At 46.5% G+C, this 21026-nt stretch overlaps 1 protein-coding gene across 2 annotated transcripts in view; it reads right to left on the minus strand.

Annotated features, from left to right (window-relative positions):
- Positions 1-1785: 1785 nt before the first annotated feature.
- The window catches only part of rnf123 (ring finger protein 123), a 107146-nt gene continuing 87905 nt past the window's right edge, over positions 1786-21026 (minus strand). For both annotated transcript variants that reach the window (XM_086293765.1, XM_086293766.1), the window contains 2 exons: positions 5652-5737; positions 1786-4053 (listed from right to left, as the gene is read on the minus strand). In XM_086293765.1, coding sequence (XP_086149891.1) covers positions 3954-4053; positions 5652-5737 — 186 coding nt within the window. In that variant the 3' untranslated portion in view covers positions 1786-3953. The remainder of the gene's footprint in view (positions 4054-5651; positions 5738-21026) is intronic.

Genomic DNA, 21026 nt, shown 5'->3' on the forward strand with positions numbered 1-21026 from the left:
GCTGGATTATCCTGTTTCAGTGCAGCTAGCCAAACAGCGAACAGCCACTTCCTGCTGCAGACGGTAACATGGACATCCTGTTACTAGTTAGCTAACATAAACTAATGCGAGTCTGTTAGCCTCAACCAACCACAAGACGTCACGCTCCGTACTGACAGAAGATGGCGCTAAACATGTTTTAAAACTTTAAACATGGTGTAAATGAGCCTTTATGTGGGCAGCGTTTCATGTCCCCTTCTTAAATAATCAGGCCCCATCTTATCTTAATGACCTTGTAGTACCATATCACCCTATTAGAGCACTTCGCTCTCGCTCTGCAGGCCTACTTGTTGTTCCTAGAGTATTTAAAAGTAGAATGGGAGGCAGAGCCTTCAGTTTTCAGGCCCCTCTTCTGTGGAACCAGCTTCCAGTTTGGATTCAGGAGACAGACACTATCTCTACTTTCAAGATCAGGCTTCAAACTTTCCTTTTTGCTAAAGCATATAGTTAGGGCTGGACTAGGTGACCCTGACGGTGCCGGTTTCTTACAGCAGGTCTTTGAGTACGGTAACTTAGAGATGTGTTCAGTTTCCTGCCTCCTGGTTCGTCTCAGGTGAGTCAGGTGAGGGGTGGAGCTCCATCACCTCGTCTGCTCCTTCAGCGGGGTGGTTTCTGCTGCGTCAACGTTCAGGATCTCACCCAGCGATCGACACCTGACTAGGGATGGGTACCGGTATCTGGGTCTGGTTCTGACATAAACGGTAGTCACCAGACCGAAAAGCAGCGCACATTTTGGTGCTTTTTTTTTTCCTGAGATGTCATACACTTTGGATCATTTTACCTTTCCAAGGATAGTAGGCGGGTCCAGGTACGTATTCACAGCAAAAGATGCAAACTCAGCAGCAACAAGTGCTTTAAGCTGATACTGTGATACTGTCAAAGGAGGTAACACCTCGAATCCGATGAAACACCTGGCGACGCATAGCGTTTTTTTAAAAGCCGAGAAATGCGCCGTATTTGATAGCTTGCTGCGAGACCTCACACCGTGCACATCTACTGCGGGTGTGGTGCCTGTTATCGGACCCGGAGTTAGCAACATCCCCCAAGAACCCGAAGAGTCCTGGCCCCTAGCCCTGCCAGTGTAGCAGAAATGATGAGGATGATGATGCAGCAGCAGCCGTTCTTCTCTGCGTGAGTAGCTTCATGTTGTTCGAGTGTAATTTACATTGAGTAGGCTAACCACGTTATTACATTAATGCATGTAAGGTGAACTAGCAAACATCATCATAGTTACATGCGGCTGTCTTCTTGTTTGATGGCAGATACTCCCTTCACTCTGGCCAAAAAGGCTAAAATGACCAAAGAAAAAGTGGAAAACAGCTGAATATGAGAGGTTTTTGGACAAAGTTGGTGTTTTTTCCATTGTTTAAGCACTGCTTCCAGCCAAGAGTGATGCCATATATGCCCCATAGCTGCAGAAAAGGCTAACATTGTTATCTTTTTACAAAAAACAGCTGAACATGAGAGGTTTTTGGACCAATTTTGTGTTCTCCATTCTTTAAGCACCGGCACAGTTTCAAAAGTACCGGTTTGGTACCGGTATCGGATAAAACCTAAACGATACCCATCCCTACACCTGACAGGCTGAGAACAGTGAAGCCTTTTCTGTTTGTCCCATAAAGGAAGAAAATCGAGCTTCACGTCAGACTGCGGAGTCAGCGCTCTGAGGTCAGGTGGCTCGACTAGCAAGAAACTCCAATAACTAATCAGTAATAATCAATAAATTCACAAAATGAACAGAGACGGTTGCTGGTTCAGGATAAATAATTTAATGTGGTTACAGGAGCCCGGAGCGGCACACAGAGGTGCCGCTAACACGCCATAAACACGCCGCCGGGGCACGCCGTCCTCAACATGCTGAAAACAAAGTGACGGCGTCGCATTCAGACTGTGTGATATGAGGCGCCGTTTGTAACGTGAAATTAACGGCAACATTTTTCCACATTTAGCTCAAAACCTTACAAAAACATGTTTTTGTGAAGAACTTTTTTACATTTAGTAAAATATTTTTTAACTTTTCATATTTAAAACACAATTTTAAATCTAAATGTTACAGGAAACTAAATATTTAGGCTAAATGCAAATTTATTGTACGGATCAACGGAAATACCAAAATAAAAGCTTTACGAAAACCTCCGGTGCAAAAGTGTGCCGGTATTGGTCGGATTATGTCTGCTCTCCCCCTCACTTCTCATCGCCATGAGCTGCTTCACTTCTTGCCTACGAGCATGTCCGTGTGCTGCAGCGATTGTGAAGTGGAGACTGCAGCTGCTGAGCGCACTACTGCTGAACCTTTGGATGGCCGACGAAACGGATCTTCGGAGGTTCTCAGCTAAATCGCTGCTGGTAGGCAAGAAGTGAAGCAGCTCATGGCGGTGAGAAGTGACCAGCAGGGGTCATTTCACACCTGATGGTCACACACAGCCCCGGGGCTGTGTCTGCTCTCTCCCGGGGCGTAGCATACCGATGTTTTGTCACGTCCCGCGGCGTTCCTGAGGAAACTTATGGTCCGCGCCGGGTTATGGCTGAATCCCAGTGGACGGTCCCGCGGTTATAGACGTTCCAGCCCTAAAGCTAACCATAACCTAACTTTAACCAGCAGCTAAATGGCGTAAAATAGTGTTGTCCAAAGTGATTTTAAGAAAATGAACCATGTGTAGATTGAGTCCAAACGGTTCTCATGTGTTCTCCTTTTTCCCGAGGTTTTCGTAAAGCTTTTATTTTGGTATTTCCGTTGATCCGTACAATAAATTTTACATGTTAGCCTAAATATTTAGTTTCCTGTAACATTTAGATTTAAATATAATATTTAGATTTAACATTCAAAACTGTGTTTTAACTGTGAAAAGTTACAAGTATTTTACTAAATGTTGTAAAAAAAGGACTCGTTTTTAGCTAAATGTGGAAAAATATTGCAGTTAATTTCAGCATGTTTCATTTTACAAACGGCGCCCCACAGTGTGAACATGTGTGAAATCATAACTGTGGAACTAACAGCAGAGTACAGCGAGCACGCAACGACTCCTCCAGCAGAAACACCACCGTCATCATCATCAGCGCAGTAATCCGGATACACATGTGCGTCTCATCCACGCCAGGTTCAGGTTTTCTCTGATTCGTGGAGAACAGTTCAAACATCTGCTGACGGTTTGAATTTTACTGATGAAGAGCAGCCTGTAGTTAAAGGATGGACGTTTGCTTATTTAACCGATTTGAACAGGTCACATGTTTCTGTGTTCTGCTGTGAATGAAGTTTATGAGACCTGAAATCACTTCTTAATGCTGTGGACGTTTATCTTAAAGCAGCTTTTCAACAGCAGTGACGCCCTCTTTGTTTGTGACACTGAATCTGGAGCCTGACGGTGATAAGGACAGAAACGCTGTCACAGCAGGGTAACAACAGTCCAGCAGGCGTGTGTGTACAGGTACAGCTCTCTGAGCTGTGGATCAGGTGGTGATGGAGGACGCTGGATCCTATCTGCGGTTGTTTGGCTCTTTGTCGACCTTTTCGTGTGTTTTATGTGAGTTTTGTGTGTCTGTGTTAAATTACTGTGGGAGTCCTGGAGGAAGCCTTCCTCTGCTGAGGATGAGGTTCTCCTTTGTTTCCTGTTTGTGTGTTTCTGCAGAGGCGACACGCCTGCATCCTGTTGCCCTGTAGCACTGTGTGTGTCTGTGTGTGTGTCTGTGCGCGTGGTGTACTCGCTTTGACAGGTGGAGGTGCTGTTGTGCTAATGTGACAGCTGGTTCTGCTGCTGCCTTCACATCACTGCTCTGGTTTTTTGTGTGTAGTTATGGTGCCTCATTTCACCCTGCGTGTGTGTGTGTGTGTGTGTGTGTGTGTGTGTGTGTGTGTGTGTGTGTGTGTGTGCGCGTGTATGTGTGTGTACGCGTGTGTGTGTGTGTGTGTGTGTGTGTTAGGAGGAGGCCGGCTTGCTGTAGTCCTCGACTCCGGTGATGGTGGCCTTGCAGAAGAAGCAGTCCTTGTTGTTCATCAGGTGCTGGTTGATGCAGGCTCTGCAGAGGAAACAGGAAGTTACGCTGATCATGTGATCGTCTGCAAACAGCTTTGAGCATGTAAGGTGTTTATGTGTGACTGAGCTGCGCTGACACATCTTCGTTTTGCTGTTGGAGGGTTACTGTGAGCACGTGCAGCAGCGAGCTGCAGGTCCACCTCTGAGGGCCAGGTTGCAGCTGTGGGAGGCGACCTGCCTCCAAACACTCAGACAGATGAAGGCGAGCCAGGACCTGCTGGCTACGTCATGTGCGGATCTCTTTGTAAGACGACACTTAGGTCGTGCTTTTGGTTCTTTGGGATGATGCTTTTCACCGCTCTGCATCACTTCCTGCGCCCACCCCATCAATGAGCCATATTTAAAGAACAGCGGCTAACCTGAACGACTCTAACGAAGCTGTCGGGGGATTTTCTGTCTCAGGGTTTATCAGATTGTTTCTGTTGTATTTACTCCCTCTTCAGCACGTTCTGAGCTCTGCATGGACGAGCACCGACATACATCAGAGATCTTTTACATCCCAGCAGGTCCCTGAGGTCATGTGATCAGGGCTTGCTGGTTGTCCATCATATGAGGCTGAAAACAAAAGTTGACAGAGCTTTTGTAACTGTGGCCCCCAGACTCTGGACCCCTCTCCCTTTGAGCTTCAGCTCTGTGGACTCAGCAGTCTCTTTTATAAAACAGCTAAAATCATTTTTGTTTCTGTGTTTTAGCGTTTCTGTGAAGCACTTTGTGATTTTTATTTTGAAAGGTGCTATACAATTAAATGTTACTTTAGATGTTTTTTAATGGTGGTAATATTGGTTTGAAGGTTTTGGCTTTTATTTTGAAAGGTTCAGTAAGAATAAAGAATAATGTGGCAGAATTAAGATTATTTTTCTGACGGTGTTTAAGTCGTTATTGAGCCAAGAAAGCTGCCAGAGGACCGACAACACACAGCTGTCCAATCAGACGACACGACGTTTGATCCGTTTTGAAGCTTCGTTTCACCCGGCGTGATGTGTGACACACACTGAAACCTGTCTGTGTGTTTTAGAGGGGCCCGAGTGAACGCTCAGAGCTGCTCTCACGGGTCCGTTTGTCACGAGGAGGAATCAGCTGGTTCACCCGGTGACAGCGCTCTCCATCATGCTGCAGCAATCCATACGGCCGCTGAGTCGGCGTGCCAGCTCAGCTAAATCAAGCGCACCTTCAGGATAGCATGAAATATGCATCCAGATATGAACGAGGTCTGCGCCCACGGCGGCGTCCAGCTGCAGTAAGGAAACAGCTGACTCACACACACAGGTGAGAGTGTGCGAGTCAGCCATATCTGTGTGTGTCAGGACGTCTGCAGGATCAATCTCACACTTTCAAGATCCTGCTTGCCCCACACTCGCCGTCACGTTATCAGCTGTACCGAGCAAGGCATTCTTCATCGCCGTCTCAGCGTCCTGTAAACTCGGGATGTGCTGCCCGCCACCAGCATGTTTGAGACTCAGAATGTGGCGTTAGTGCCAGTGTTACGATAAGGTTATGGTAAGGGGTTGTCTATTATGTCAATTAGATATGAATACCCGACGCGTGTGTGTGTGTGTGTGTGTGTGTGTGTGCGCGACTCACTTGCAGGACTTGTGTGAGCAGGGCTTGAAGATGGCAGAGATGGGGTGGGCGTAGCAGATGGGACAGAGGTCTTCCTCGCTGGTGGGCTGAGGACAGAAAGACAAACTCATCAGTCACTTTGTTGTCTCTGTTGCCGGCGTTCGCCCCAGTGCATGATGGGACATGTGAGTTAACGCCGCGGGCGCGAAGGGAAACACTCTTCCCGCAGACATCAACACCCGCTCTTCACACTCGCTGCCTTCTCAGCCCATCTGCTCCCTTCATATGTTTTCACTTCACAACCTTTCTTCACTAGATTCAGCCTCCACTCCTCCACTCCTCCTCACCTCCTCCCAGCACCTCCCTGGCACACATCTGTAAAGTTTAGGTGCCGGTCAGCGTGCTCATCAACAGAGTGAAACTCCCACAGAGGGGAAAGGTCACACTGACAGTTTAACAAACGGCACAAGCTGTTTGGTCTACATAGATCATTTAAAGTCTGCATCGTTAGGGGCGTGGCCTTTGACTGAGAGGTGTCTGATAGGCTGAACTGGACCTCTGCATCCTGTTTGTGCTGTTGGAGCCTTTTGAATGAGTCATGTGACCAGTAACATGGCTGCTGTGAGGTTACTGTACTAACAGAGCGTCCAGAAGGCGGAGCTCCAGTTTCTACCTGGGCGTGACTGCGTGCCCATCAGCAGCCGTCTCTGCTGCTGTGGATAACACCAACACAGATCTCTACCTGCAGAAAACCAACATCCATCATGGTAACGCTGCCACAAACCTGTGGGTGATGCTGCACCCACTCATCTGAGAGGGAAACACAAAGACTTTCAAAATAAGAGAGAAAAATGTTAAAAATGTGCATAATGATTCCAGCCTCCCAAATCTTGAGCTGCTCTGTGTGGCAGCAGTTAACACGTCCACACAAATCCCTCCTTTATGTATTCCTTCCTTTGACTCCCACCCTCCCGCTGTCCACCCGTCTCTCTCTGTTGCAGCCACACAGCACGAAGCCTCCAACCTATCGACACCTGGATGTCACGCCTCCACCTCCTCCTGCATGTCCTCCTCTGTCACTTTTCACCACCCACTGCACACAGCAGTCAGGCTGCTGCTGAGAAGAAAACCTCCTGAAATAATCTCGTTCAGACTCTGAACACACCGTCATTTGAATCGGTAGACGAGCTTTAAACATGTTTTCTTTCAGAAACAGGTGGAGTCTGTAACACTGTAACTGTAACACACTGTAACACTGTAACCTACTGTAACTGTAACACACTGTCACACTAACACACTGTAACGATGTAGGCGATACGGTCTCTCAATCACACCACCACACAGTACTGACCCACACATGCAGTTCTTACACACACACTGGACTTTCTGGACTTTGGTTTTGCACAACACTGGTCACTATATTCTTCATTTCCGGTTAATACTTGTACAGCTGCTGTTATTGTGTATATATTTATTTATATTTAGATTTCTTCATACATTCTTATATAGTTCTATATTGTGTATTTTGTTGTACAGTTATTTTATTTTCAACTTTAATTTATATATTTATCTTTATCTTATTCTTCCCTGTGTTGTACAGTTATTTCATTTTTAACCTTAATTTATATTTTATTCCTTCATAGTTAAATTTACCCTTTTTAATTTTTCATATTTATTTCCTATCTTATTCATAGCCTTTTCCTTTTTTGTTTTCTTTAGGTCACGTACTGTGTATGACTGTGTACGTGACAAATAAAATTTGAATTTGAATTTGATTTGATAACTGTAACACACTGTCACTGTCACACACTGTAACTGTAACACACTGTCACTGTAACACACTGTAACTGTAACACACTGTCACTGTAACACACTGTAACTGTCACACACTGTAACTAACACACTGTCACACTGTAACACAGTAACACACTGTAACTAACACACTGTCACACTGTAACACACTGTCACACTGTAACACACTGTAACACTGTAACACACTGTAACACTGTAACACACTGTCACACTGTAACACACTGTAACACAGTAACACACTGTCACACACTGTAACTAACACACTGTCACACTGTAACACACTGTAACACAGTAACACACTGTCACACACTGTAACTAACACACTGTCACACTGTAACACACTGTAACACAGTAACACACTGTCACACACTGTAACTAACACACTGTCACACTGTAACACACTGTAACACAGTAACACACTGTCACACACTGTAACTAACACACTGTCACACTGTAACACACTGTCACACTGTAACACACTGTAACACTGTTCAAAGAATGAAAGCAGCACTTTTGAATCAGAGTACAACATCAAGTCTGTGAAACTGGGATTTTGATCTGCTCAGGTCATTAGAGGAGGTGTAATCAGCTACTGTGCTGTTAATGAAATTACCAACAGGTGCAGCACAGACCTCAATGAGACCCCCCCCCCCCCCAAACAGGAAGGGTCTACAGCTGGAGGACTCTGATAGCTGAACTGAAACACCGGCTGCGCAGCGTAGTGTAAGCTGTGCAGCGGGGAGCCACTTCATAAATGGACTGGACCCGTGTCAGCGCCTGCCCTGGGTCGAAGATGAAGATACTGATACCAGAATCCAACAGTACAGCTGTAGGACAGGATGCTTCGGTCCACCCGACGCCGCCAGGCTGCACCTCAGTGATGAGCTGGTCCATATGTGGGAGGAGTTCCCCAGGATGCCATCCATCAACTCATTAAGAATGACGTGTGTAGAAGATGTGTGGCAGACTCGACCGCGTTCTTGTACTTTCAAACGCTTTCCTTTATTTCGGTTGTCGTCACTTACACACCGGGCCAGCCACACATACACAACTCAGGACCCAGTTCATTGTTTTTATGCGAAGAGGCGTGATTGCTGATGGTGCTCCGGTGTGTCAGCCTTCCCTGCCGCCACATCACAAACTACGCCCACCACAGCGTGACATCGAGCATGTGTACAAGCACGTGGGGGCCGTCCAAACTACCGAGCGCCCGCTGCATCATGTTTTCACATTGATTTTCAGGGCGTCTTTGAACTGAGCCCTCTGTAGGCTGATCACTTCCATTTCCATCGACCTACGTGGCATCCTGACATGGCATCCTGACACGCCACCCGTCCACATCAGTGCAGATATCAGCAGGATTTTCTGATGTGGGTTTTTTGGGTCACCCTTATTCTCCCTGAGTGGCAGGTGTGGGTTATAAACAACTGAAATTCCCAATAAGTTAATTAAAAAAACTCGCACACAGCATGCCGTCAAAAGCTGCTTCCAGGGAACACGCGGCAGGCGGGAACCCGCCTGTCGGGTGATTACCCGTCACCTCTGCTTTCTTCTTCTCTCTCTCCTCCTCACCGCCGTTAATCCCCTGCGTTTAGAGGAATCAATACTCTCTCCCTGGCTGCGTCTCCTTTCAGCACCTCCTCCTCCTCGCCTGACACCTTCCTCTCCTCTCTGCCGCTGATTGTTCATTTAAGTCTCTGAAGACTCTGGACCTCTGACACCTCACTCTCTCAGCTCAGTCCGCTTGCCTTCACATTTTCCTCCCACCTGACCTTCATCTCATTTCATCACCTGATGTTTTTCTCTTCTCGCTGCTTTTCGACTGAAGATTAGAGAAGAAACCGTTTACTGAAAACCACCTTTGTTTTCCAGTCCTGAAACCAACCTGCGACTCTCTGAGTCTGAACACTTGTGTTTGTTATGAAAGAATCCCGTCCCTTTAAATTTATTCTGTTTTTAACGCTAACTGTGCAGCTCTCGATTGAACGAGGTCACATAATGAGCTGAAAGCAGCAGCTGACATGAGTGGAAAAGTGGCAGAAAGATGGAAATGAGCTGCTGGTGACGAGCCGACTGCATCTACAGCAAAGCGGCTAAATGTTAAAATTATGTTTTCATATGAAGTGATTTACGCCCACTCGAAGGTGTGAAACGCTCTGATAACAGTGGAGTGGGTCTCTCCTCAGACTGTGAAACAGATCAGTGTCAGAAGAATTACAGAGCTCGTGTTTTTCACAAGAATGGGCCGACTGAAGCCTTTTACCGGTCACACAGTCAACAGCGAGAGACCGAACCTGCACCGGTGTAGCCCACCTGTCAGTCAAATAGGCCACGCCCCTAACAATGCAAACATCCCCCCAGCATACAGGTGTTACGAAGGGGGAACGAAACATTTCTGCTGATGAGGAGCAGAGAGATGGTCACTTCCTGTCTGACAGGATGAAACGTAAACACTTTCATTGACACATACTTTTTTCTGCAGGTAAACTCGTGAGTCGTGCACGCTCATGCACTCCTGCTGCTTCTCTCCATCTGCTCCTCGTCATCTTCAGCTCCTTCTCGCCCTCTTCTTCTCTAAATCTGGTGTGAAAGCGCAGCCGCTGGAGTTTCCCTCAGCCGCCGCCTCCTCGCTCTTCAGCAGCTGTCGCTCTGATCCCACCTCCTCCACACGGCCGCACGTATGCAAATCATCATCAACCTCTGACTCCATTACAGGAGACTTCAGATAGTTCAGCTCATTAATATTCATTCTAACAGATGAAGTAAGAGAGAGCAATCATCCTTCAAGACCTCAGTGAAATTAACCGTTAATGGTCTGGGAACGTATTTATACTGGCCACAGTGTAAGTCCTCATCAACCAATGAGAATGCAGCATGATGCATGGATCACTGACATGCTGTTTCCACTGTAAAAATAAATAAAATTCAAATTCAAATTTTATTTGTCACGTACACAGTCATACACAGTACGATATGTAGTGAAATGCTTGGACAACTGCTCGTGACCTAAAGAGAACAAAAAGGAAAAGGCTATGAATAAGATAGGAAATAAATATGAAAAATTAAAAAGGGTAAATTTAACTAGGAAGGAATAAAATATAAATTAAGGTTAAAAATGAAATAACTGTACAACACAAATTAGAATGAAGGGTAAATTTAACTGGGAAGAATAAGATAAAAATAAATATATAAATTAAAGTTGAAAATAAAATAACTGTACAACAAAATACACAATACACAATATAGAACTATATAAGAATGTATGAAGAAATATAAATAAATATATACACAATAACAGCAGCGTGATTTAAGTAATGAAGTGAAAACAATGTCCAGAAAGTCCAGTGTGTGTGTAAGAACCATATGTGTGGGTCAGTACTGTGTGGTGGTGTGATTGAGAGACCGTATCGCCTGCGGGAAGAAGCTCCTCCTCAGTCTCTCTGTGTTGGTCTTCAGGGAGCGGAATCGCTTTCCTGACCTCAACAGAGAGAACAGTCTGTTGTTGGGATGGCTGAGGTCCTTCACCATCTTCCTGGCCTTGGTCCAGCACCGCCTGCTGTAGATTGAGTGCAGGTCAGGGAGCTCGGAGCGGATGGTGCGCTCAGCTGACCGCACAACCCTCTGTAGAGCTCGTCTGTCCTGCATGGTGCTGTTCCCGAACCAGGTTAAGATGTTTCCCGTCAGGATGCTCTCTATGGTGCACGAGTAAAAGTTCCTGAGCACCTTGGAGGGCAGTTGGAAGTCTCTCAAGCGTCTGAGGTGGTAGAGACGCTGTCGGGCCTTTTTCACCACGGTGTTGATGTGACAGGACCATGACAGGTCCTGCGTGATGTGAACTCCGAGGTATTTGAAGCTGTCCACTCTCTCCACTGGGCACTCGTTGATGACGGGGGTCTGGTAGTTCCTCTCCTGCTTAGTGCTGAAGTCCACTATCAGCTCCTTTGTCTTACTGACGTTTAGAAGGAGGTTGTTCCTCTGGCACCAGTTCTCCAGATTCCTAATCTCCTTCAGGTAGGCCGTCTCGTTGTTATCAGAGATCAGGCCCACCACGACGGTGTCGTCAGCAAACTTGATGATGGTGGTGGAGCTGGTAGTGGCCACACAGTCATATGTGTACAAAGAGTACAGCAGGGGGCTCAGAACACACCCCTGGGGGGCTCCAGTGCTGAGAGTGGTGGAGGCTGAGACATGTCCGCCCATCCTTACTGCCTGTGGTCTGCCAGTTAGGAAGTTGGAGATCCACTGACACATAGATGAGCTGAGTCCCAGATGCTCCAGCTTGGTGGTGAGTGTGGAGGGAATTATGGTGTTAAATGCAGAGCTGTAGTCTATGAAGAGCATTTTAACATAATTCCCCCTTCTAGTGTCCAAGTGAGTGAGTGATGTGTGGAGGAGATGAGAGATGGCATCGTCTGTGGAACGATTTGGACGGTAAGCCAACTGTAGTGGGTCCAGTGTGTCTGGTAGTGAAGAAATGATGAAGTCTCTGACCAGGCGTTCAAAGCACTTCATCACTACTGAGGTGAGGGCTACAGGGCGATAGTCATTGAGAGAAGCAGGGTGGGGTTTCTTCGGGACAGGAACAATGATGGACTCTTTGAAGCATGTGGGGATCACCGACTGAGATAAAGAGATGTTGAATATCTCAGTGAACACAGGAGCTAGCTGGTATGCGCAGTCTCTGAGGATACGACCTGGGATGCCATCTGGTCCTGCTGCTTTCCTGGTGTTCACTCTCTTGAAGGCTCTCCTTACTTCATGCTCGGAGATGACGAGCACGTTTCCGGTGCTGGCAGTATCTTCCTGTCTGCAGCCGTTAGCGCCGCTAACACTAGCATTGTTGGAGTCCTTAGCTGCAGCCTCGAAGCGAGCATAGAAAGTGTTCAGCTCGTCTGCCAGAGTCACGGCCGCGTTCGTCATACCGGTTGTTGGTGCTTTATAGTCCGTTATTGTCCTTAGTCCCCGCCACAGGCTCCTAGAGTCACTCTGTTGGAGTTGTGACTCTAGTTTCCTCCCGTAGCGCTGCTTCGCCTCTTTCACCGCCCTCCGCACGTTATATGACGCGGCTTTGTACGGGTCCATGTCCCCCGTTGTGAGTCCCGTGTTGTAGGCAGCGGTGCGGGATCTCAGAGCGTCGCGGATGGTTTTATCCACCCACGGCTTCTGGTTGGGAAACGTTGTGATAGTCTTTGTCTCCACGGTATCATCCGCTAGTTTCCCGATGAATCCCACAACCACTTCCGTAAACACGTTGACGTCATCGTCGGAGCTGTTTCTGAACATGCCCCAGTCTGCGTCATCGAGTGCGTCCTGTAACGCGGCCACCGATTGATCCGTCCAGCGCGCGACCTTCCTCTGAACCGGAACTTCCTGTTTCAGCCTTTGTTTGTATTTTGGGATGAGGAAGATGGCGGCGTGATCAGATTTGCCAAAAGGAGGGCGGGATTGTGCCTTGTAGCCGTCCTTGACCGTAGTGTAGCAGTGGTCCAGTGTCCTTTCACCCCTGGTGGGGCAGGTGATGTGTTGATAAAAGTTCGGCGCTGCGCGTTTGAGGTTGGCGCTATTAAAGTCCCCCGTCACAATAAGCGCAGCGTCCCGGTGTTGTGTCTGGTGCTGTGTGAGTGCCTCATGCAGCTCGCACAAGGCGGTGACCGTGTCCGCTTGTGGTGGAATATAAACGGCACTTACAATGACCGATGTAAATTCCCGAGGTAGATAAAAAGGACGACACATGATGGACAGTAGTTCCAGATTTGGTGTGCAGGAGCGTGTGAGAGGAACAACGTTCGCACTGTTGCACCAGTTGTTGTTCACCATTAAACACACGCCGCCTCCCCTTGACTTCCCCGAGTCCCGTGTCCTGTCCATGCAGTGAACCGAGAAGAACTCGGCCGGCTGGATGGCGTGGTCCGGCACCGCTGGGTTCAGCCATGTCTCGGTGAAGCAGAGGAGATTGCAGTCCCGAATGTCTCTCTGGAACTTTATCCTGGCCCTGAGGTCGTCAAGCTTGTTCTCCAGTGACTGGACGTTGGCGAGCAGGATGCTAGGCAGAGGTGTGCGGTGTGCACGAGCTCTCAGCCTGTTCCTGACGCCGGCTCGCTTCCCTTTAGGCCGCCGCCGCTTCCCTTTGTTCTCCCTCAAGATCTCACTCGGCCAGCTCGGATCCGGAGTTAAAAACTTCGAATTGTGAGTACATTGTAAACCAATAGAAACAAGAGTGTCACTGTCATACCTAATGTACCCAATGGTGATGATTTTGCCGATTTAGAAACGCTGAAAACTAACTTAAAAAACAAAGACAAAGAAAAAGTGGTCGGAGCAGTCGTGACGGCAGCCGACCTCACCGGCGCCATCTTTAAATACAATACAATACAATATCTGGAGATAACATCAGTCCATCCACAGGGGCCACGCTGAGCTAACATACGTGTGCTGAACACGTGGACAGATGAATGGTGCAGAAGCTGAAGAGGAGGAGGAGGAGCTGAGAAGCGTGAAGGAGAAACTGGTTGAAAGACAGAAGCAGTGGGAACGAGCTCGACTGAGTCTGGGCTCCGTCGTGGGTTGAGGAGTTTGGAGTACAGCTGGTACTCCTCCACACTGGGAGGAGCCAGTTGAGGTGGTTTAGCATCTGTGCTTGAAGCCTGCTACAGCCTCTCAGGTGAGCTGTTTCAGGTGTGCCTAACTGGCCCAGGAGAGATCGCTCGTGTCTTGGCTACCTCAGGGCCCCCTGAGCTCATGGAGAAGGTGATCTGTGCATCTATTCTAAGACTGCTTTGGTGACCCTAACATGTGTCTTTGGATGGGAGGAGGAAACTTGAAAATCTGGAGAAAACCCAGAAAAGTGAAGATAAAACATGCAAAACTAAAAATGTTTGGGAAGAACCAAGTTTATCTTTAGCTACCTTTAGCAAACTACAGTAAGGATCATCACTGTGCAGCATCAGAGGACCTGCACACTCGCCCGAGTGAGAATCCTCTGCGGAGAATCCCGAGGACGGGATTGGAGTCAAAAACATGAGTCTGACGCGATAAACACAGGAGCCTGCATCGGTCAGCTTGAGTCCTCGTCCTCAGAGCATCGTTTAAATCAGCGAGCTCTGCTGTTCACATCCAATTTGAAGTTCAGGTCTGGTTTCACACTTTGATTAATTTCTAGCTGCAGGAGAACTCTGAGGAGAAACACGACAAAACGTTACCGAAGAAAAGCGTCGTAGCTCAATGCTCGCTGATGTGAACGATATCGTGTCGTTCTGCATCTCACACCAACACGGTCACATGACAACAAACTCACAGGAAGATTTCTGCTGACAGTTCAAACAACCTTACAGAGCTCCACGTGTCTCTGAATCCAGCTGTCAAACACAAGCTGTAACTCATTTTCTGTCCTCTGGTTTATAATTCAGCTCAAAGGGGGAGGAAGGCGACAGTGAAGGATTAGGATGTCAAAAACACAACACAAAGCTGAGATCCAAGTTTGGGGAACCCGAGGCTTTCAGAGTGTGCACAGACTGGCACGAACATAACGAGGACACAAAATGTAAGAGGGATGGCCTCAGAACAACAAGGAGGCAAAGACAAGCAGAGAAAAACACACAGCCTGCAGAGGAGGCTCGACTCAGAGCCACGAAAGACTCCGAGAAGCCGACGGGATTCGCCGAGGGCCAAACGTCCCATCGCCATGTCTGAGGGGACCGTCCATAAAATTCCATCTTCCTTCATTTCCACCAAAAACAGCTAAAGCTTTTATTTTGAAGGGCTTCAATAACCTGAGAGTCACTTGTGTCCGTGAGTCTTCTGAGCATGTTCCTGACAGTACTGTGAGAGTACTCTGCCTTTTGTATTACTGCATGATAACTGGGTTTTTAGGTCATGTATTTTGTTCACGATTGGAGTCGAATATCCTGGCTGCTGATTGGCGCTTTGTGTTTTTTCCCCCCAAATCCCTTTACTTGGTTTTCCAGTTTTCTCTTTCCATAAAGATGACAAAGATTCAAATATAACTGGTTACATATATACGGTAAAAGTTGAACAGAAAAAAACAAAAGAAAGAACAACAACAAACAACAACAACAAAGGATGTTATTCGTCAGACTACCAATGAGGCTCAGTGATCGTTTATATCTGTGCTGTATTGAAGAGATCTATGAAAGGTTGCCAGGTTGAACAGAATTCCTCTCCCTTAATAGGAGTTTAATTCTTTCCAGCTGCAAACGTCTCATTACATCTTGTGTCAACGCTGATGTGGTAGGAGGCACTTTTTGTTTCCAGTTTAGTAAAATTAAACGGCGTGCCAGCAGCGTCACAAAACGTATTACGTTATTTTGGGTGGCTGACAAATCTACAACAACCGGCTTCACTCCAAATAAAGCGCAGATTGGGTCTGGCTTCAGAGTTTGTATTAGAATCTCAGACAAGGTTTGAAAGACATTATTCCAGTATGTTGTTATACAGGGACAGTTCCAAAACACACGCGCCAGTGAAGCAGGTTGCTGTTTACATCTTTCACAGGACGAGTTTACATTTTTGACAGTTTCAACTTTGATAAATGGAGTCTGTGTAGCACTTTAAACTGTAAGAGTCCATGACGAATACAAACAGAGGAAGAGTTTACATTTTCCTGGGCTTTTGTCCATTGACTGTCTGTGATTCTCGTACCCAGGCCACACTGCCAGGCCTCTCGCAGATAGTCAAGTGTGACAGTTCCATCCAGTTGTGACAATGCATTGTGAACTTTTGTTATTAGTCCTTTCTTGAGTGGATCAAACTGGAATAAGTTATCTAAGGCAGAGTCTGGGGGCCGATCTGGAAAGGATGGAAAAAGCCTCCCTTCAAAGCTTCTGATCTGTAAGTATTTGAAGACGTCATTACTGTGCAAGTCAAATTTTTCTTGCAGTTTCTGGAATGTGGGAAAAACCTTGTTGATGAATAAATCCTTTGAGTGCAGCCCTCTGTGGTTCCATTGGAGAAATGAGATGTTTGAAAGTGATGGTGTGACCGTTGCGTTATTCATGAGTTAGTATGGAAGCTTCCTTACACCCGAAATGTTTCCTTATCTGTGTCCAGATTTTAATTGTGTGAGAGACTACAGGACTCTTAAGGTCGTGTTTAGGGATAAGGAGAGCTGAATAGATCATAGCCTCTAATGAGGAGGGGTAACAACTTTCACTTTCCATCGCTGTCCAGTCAGCCCCCTTAGTGCACAACCAAAACAACATGGAAGGAACATTACACGACCAACAATACAGACGGAAGCACGGTAACCCCATCCCTCCCTGACCTGTCGGTCTCTGCAGGTCGCCTTTCTTGATTCTTGGGTTCTTTCTGTTCCATATGAAACAGGATAGTAAGGAGTCTAATTTATTAAAGGCTTTATTAATCACAATAGGGATACACTGAAATAATATTCATTCTAACAATGTTTATTCTTCCTGTTAGTAAAGTTGGTAGATTGATCCATTTGTCTGTTATTTTTGGTTTCATCATATAATGTAGAGTTCCTTTAGAGTTGACTGGGAACAGCACACTTTTGGATAAATTCAGTTTGTACCCTGACACTTCTTTGTTTTGCAAAGTCTCCATGATGACTGGGACTGATTTTGCAGGGTAAGAGATATACAATAGTAAATCATCTGCATATAGCGAGACTTTATGTTCTGCTTTTCCCCTTTGAATCCCCGTATGTTCCTCTGTTGAGCGCCGTAGAAGAGCTAACGGGTTCAATAGCTAATGCAAAAAGCAGAGGTGAGAGAGGACAGTCTTGCCTTGTTGAGCGATTCAGATTGAAATAGTTGGAGTGGACATTGTTTGTTTGTACCGACACTTTTGGTTGGATGTAGTTTAACCAGAGAAATAAATTTAGGGCCAAATCCGAACCTCGACAGGGCCGAGAAGAGATAATCCCACTCCACCCTGTCGAAGGCCTTCTCCGCATCTAAGGAAAGTAAAATTTCAGGGTTTGGATTATGCTTGTCTTGCGTATAGATAATGTTTAGCAGTCTCCTAATATTAAAAAACAGCTGCCTGCCTTTAATAAATCCTGTTTGGTCTTGACTAGGGATGGGTACCGGTATCGTTCTGACATAAACGGTAGTAACCAGACCGAAAAGCAGCGCACATTTCGGTGCTTTATTTCAGTGCTTTATTTTCCTGAGCTGTGATACACTTTAGATTCTAGCCAATCGTTTTACGTTTCCGAGGATAGTAGGCGGGGCCAGGTACGTACGTTCTGTTAGAGCAGAGCTACAGATTAAAAATGTCCAAGGCGAAGCGGTCAAAGTCTGGCTGTACTTCACAGCAAAAGATGCAAACTCAGCAGCAACAAGTGCTTTAAGCTGATACTGTGATACTGTCAAAGGAGGTAACACCTCGAATCCGATGAAACACCTGGCGACGCATAGCGTTTTTTTTAAAAGCCGAGAAATGCGCCGTATTTGATAGCTTGCCGCGAGACCTCACACCGAGCACATCTACTGCGGGTGTGGTGCCTGTTATCGGACCCGGAGTTAGCAACATCCCCCAAAAACCCGAAGAGGAGAGTCCTGGCCCCTAGCCCTGCCAGTGTAGCAGAAATGATGAGGATGATGATGCAGCAGCAGCCGTTCTTCTCTGCGTGAGTAGCTTCATGTTGTTCGTGTGTAATTTACGTTGAGTAGGCTAACCACGTTATTACATTAATGCATGTAAGGTGAACTAGCAAACATCATCATAGCTACATGCGGCTGTCTTCTTGTTTGATGGCAGATACTCCCTTCACCCTGGCCAAAAAGGCTAAAATGACCAAAGAAAAAGTGGAAAACAGCTAAACAAGAGAGGTTTTTGGACAAAGTTGGTGTTTTTTCCATTGTTTAAGCACTGCTTCCAGCCAAGAGTGATACCATATATGCCCCATAGCTGCAGAAAAGGCTAACATTGTTATCTTTTTACAAAAAACAGCTGAACATGAGAGGTTTTTGGACCAATTTTGTGTTCTCCATTCTTTAAGCACCGGCACCGTTTCAAAAGTACCGGTTTGGCACCGGTATCGGATAAAACCTAAACGATACCCATCCCTAGTCTTGAGATATAATTGTTGGTAGAACTGTTTCCAGGCGTCTTGCTAAAATCTTTCCAACTATCTTATTATCTACATTAATTAAACTGATCGGTCTGTATGAAGCCAGGTCTAAAGGGTCTTTTTCTTTTTTATAGATGTGAGACAGTGCAGATGTATTCTGTATGTAAGTAATTTGACACACATACACAAACTTTTTACAGTGGAGCGAGGACGGTTCAAACACGTGTCTGCACAGCCGACACCATGAAGCTCAGACGCACAAACCAACGCAAAGATAACAAACGACCGCAGAGTTCTTCATCTTCCAGCTGCTGCCTTTAGGGGGCGCCACAGAGGATCATCTGCCTCAATCCCAGCAGCCTCCTCTGCATGTCCACCTCCACACGAACCTCCTCTGTCTTCCTGGCTGGCAGCTCCATCTTTAATAAAGAGCTGAGCCGAGCCTCTGGGAATAAATGTATCACTAAGATCTAAAAACATAATTTCCTCAGACTATTGTTAATCATGCTGCATTTAGCTGCACTGATGTGTTACAGTCACATCACAGGAAGTGAAAATCTCACTCTGCAGACCGACCCGCAGACACCATCATCGTCTGCAAGCTCGAAGCAGCGAGAGTTTAGGTCAGCAGAGCGACGTCTCCTCGGCGACTCCATCTGACGACAGAGGTGATCACCTGATTTTTAGCAACTTACAATTCAGATGTTCGGCTGTGACTGGTTTTTCTAACACTCTCAGGCGACTGCTGTGTGATAGGACCCGGACTGCCAATACCAGCGTTGGTATCAGATCGATATTTGGATGTGTAAACCGCGCTCTGAGGGAATCTGCAGCCGTGCTGTCCTGGCAGGAAAACAGACACTTAAAGCTTTCTGCAGACGACCATCAAGCAGCTGTCGGGTCACAGACGCTGAGTAGCGCACAAATAACACAAATACCACAATCTGCCACAGGAAACTCAGAAACGCGGTGTGTGTGGGGTGGTAGCTTTGATGTGGCCTGCAGGCTGCATGTGTGCAAATCTGAGTCCTGACGGCAGACGGTCTGAGGGCAGCGAGGCCCACAGGAGGACGGCCGATGTCATCAGTGGACCGAGAGTCCAAAATACCACAGGAGGAGAAAATGGGGCAAAAACAAAGAAGTGTGGGGGCGGGAGGAGGAGAGAAAAGCAAGCATCCACAGAGCGAGCGAGGAACAGATGACAGAGGATAATGATGCTAATGATGAGGAGCAATCATGACTTCCACAGAGAGCAGAGGCAGCACACGACCATCCGCTCAGGCGTCACTGAGTGTTTGGGTTTCATTATCCCATCGATGGAAGGACGGAGAGCAGAAAGTATTCAGCTCCACAAAACATCTTTTTTAAAAACTAAATTAAGATAATTAAAAATCTCAAAAATTAAGACGAATAAAAAAAGATGAAGTATAATCTTCAGGCTCTTATGAAGCAGCTGCGACACAAACACTCACCCGTCCAGTTTCTGATGCTCAACAGACTCACAAGGAAGAAATCTAAGCAGATTCTTACTCTGGATGGCTGCTAACTTTCTGCTTCTTAATTCAGATCAAACTGAGGTTATTGTACTCGGCCCTGAACATCTTAGAAATATGGTATCTAACCAGATTCTTACTCTGGATGGCATTACCTTGGCCTCCAGTAACGCTGTGAGGAACCTTGGAGTCATTTTTGACCAGGACATGTCCTTCAGTGCACATATTAAACAAATATGTAAGACTGCTTTCTTCCATTTGCACAACATCTCTAAAGTTAGAAATATCCTGTCTCAGAGTGACGCTGAAAAACTAGTTCATGCATTTATTACTTCCAGGCTGGACGACTGTAATTCATTATTATCAGGACGTCCTAAAAACTCCCTGAAAAGCCTTCAGCTGATCCAAAATGCTGCAGCAAGAGTCCTGACAGGGACTAGAAAGAGAGAGCAGATTTCTCCTGTTTTGGCTTCCTGTTAAATCCAGAATTCAAAATCCTGCTCCTCACATACAAGGTCTTAAATAATCAGGCCCCATCTTATCTTAATGACCTTGTAGTACCATATCACCCTATTAGAGCACTTGGCTCTCGCTCTGCAGGCCTACTTGTTGTTCCTAGAGTATTTAAAAGTAGAATGGGAGGCAGAGCCTTCAGTTTTCAGGCCCCTCTTCTGTGGAACCAGCTTCCAGTTTGGATTCAGGAGACAGACACTATCTCTACTTTCAAGATTAGGCTTCAAACTTTCCTTTTTGCTAAAGCATATAGTTAGGGCTGGACCAGGTGACCCTGAATCCTCCCTCAGTTATGCTGCAATAGGTGTAGGCTGCCGGGGATTCCCATGATGCACTGGGTGTTTCTTCTTCACTCACTATGTGATAACAGACCTCTCTGCATTGAATCATATCTGTTATTAATCTCTGTCTCTCTTCCACAGCATGTCTTTATCCTGTCTTCCTTCTCTCACCCCAACCAATCACAGCAGATGGCCCCGCCCCTCCCTGAGCCTGGTTCTGCCTCAGACCTCGAGGTCTTCA

Source organism: Aulonocara sp. 'chitande type north' Nkhata Bay, linkage group LG5 (genome assembly GCF_057382095.1).
Source record: "Aulonocara sp. 'chitande type north' Nkhata Bay isolate Kocher_YH1m ecotype deep benthic linkage group LG5, A_spYH_male_GT1.1, whole genome shotgun sequence".
Lineage (NCBI taxonomy): Eukaryota > Metazoa > Chordata > Actinopteri > Cichliformes > Cichlidae > Aulonocara > Aulonocara sp. 'chitande type north' Nkhata Bay.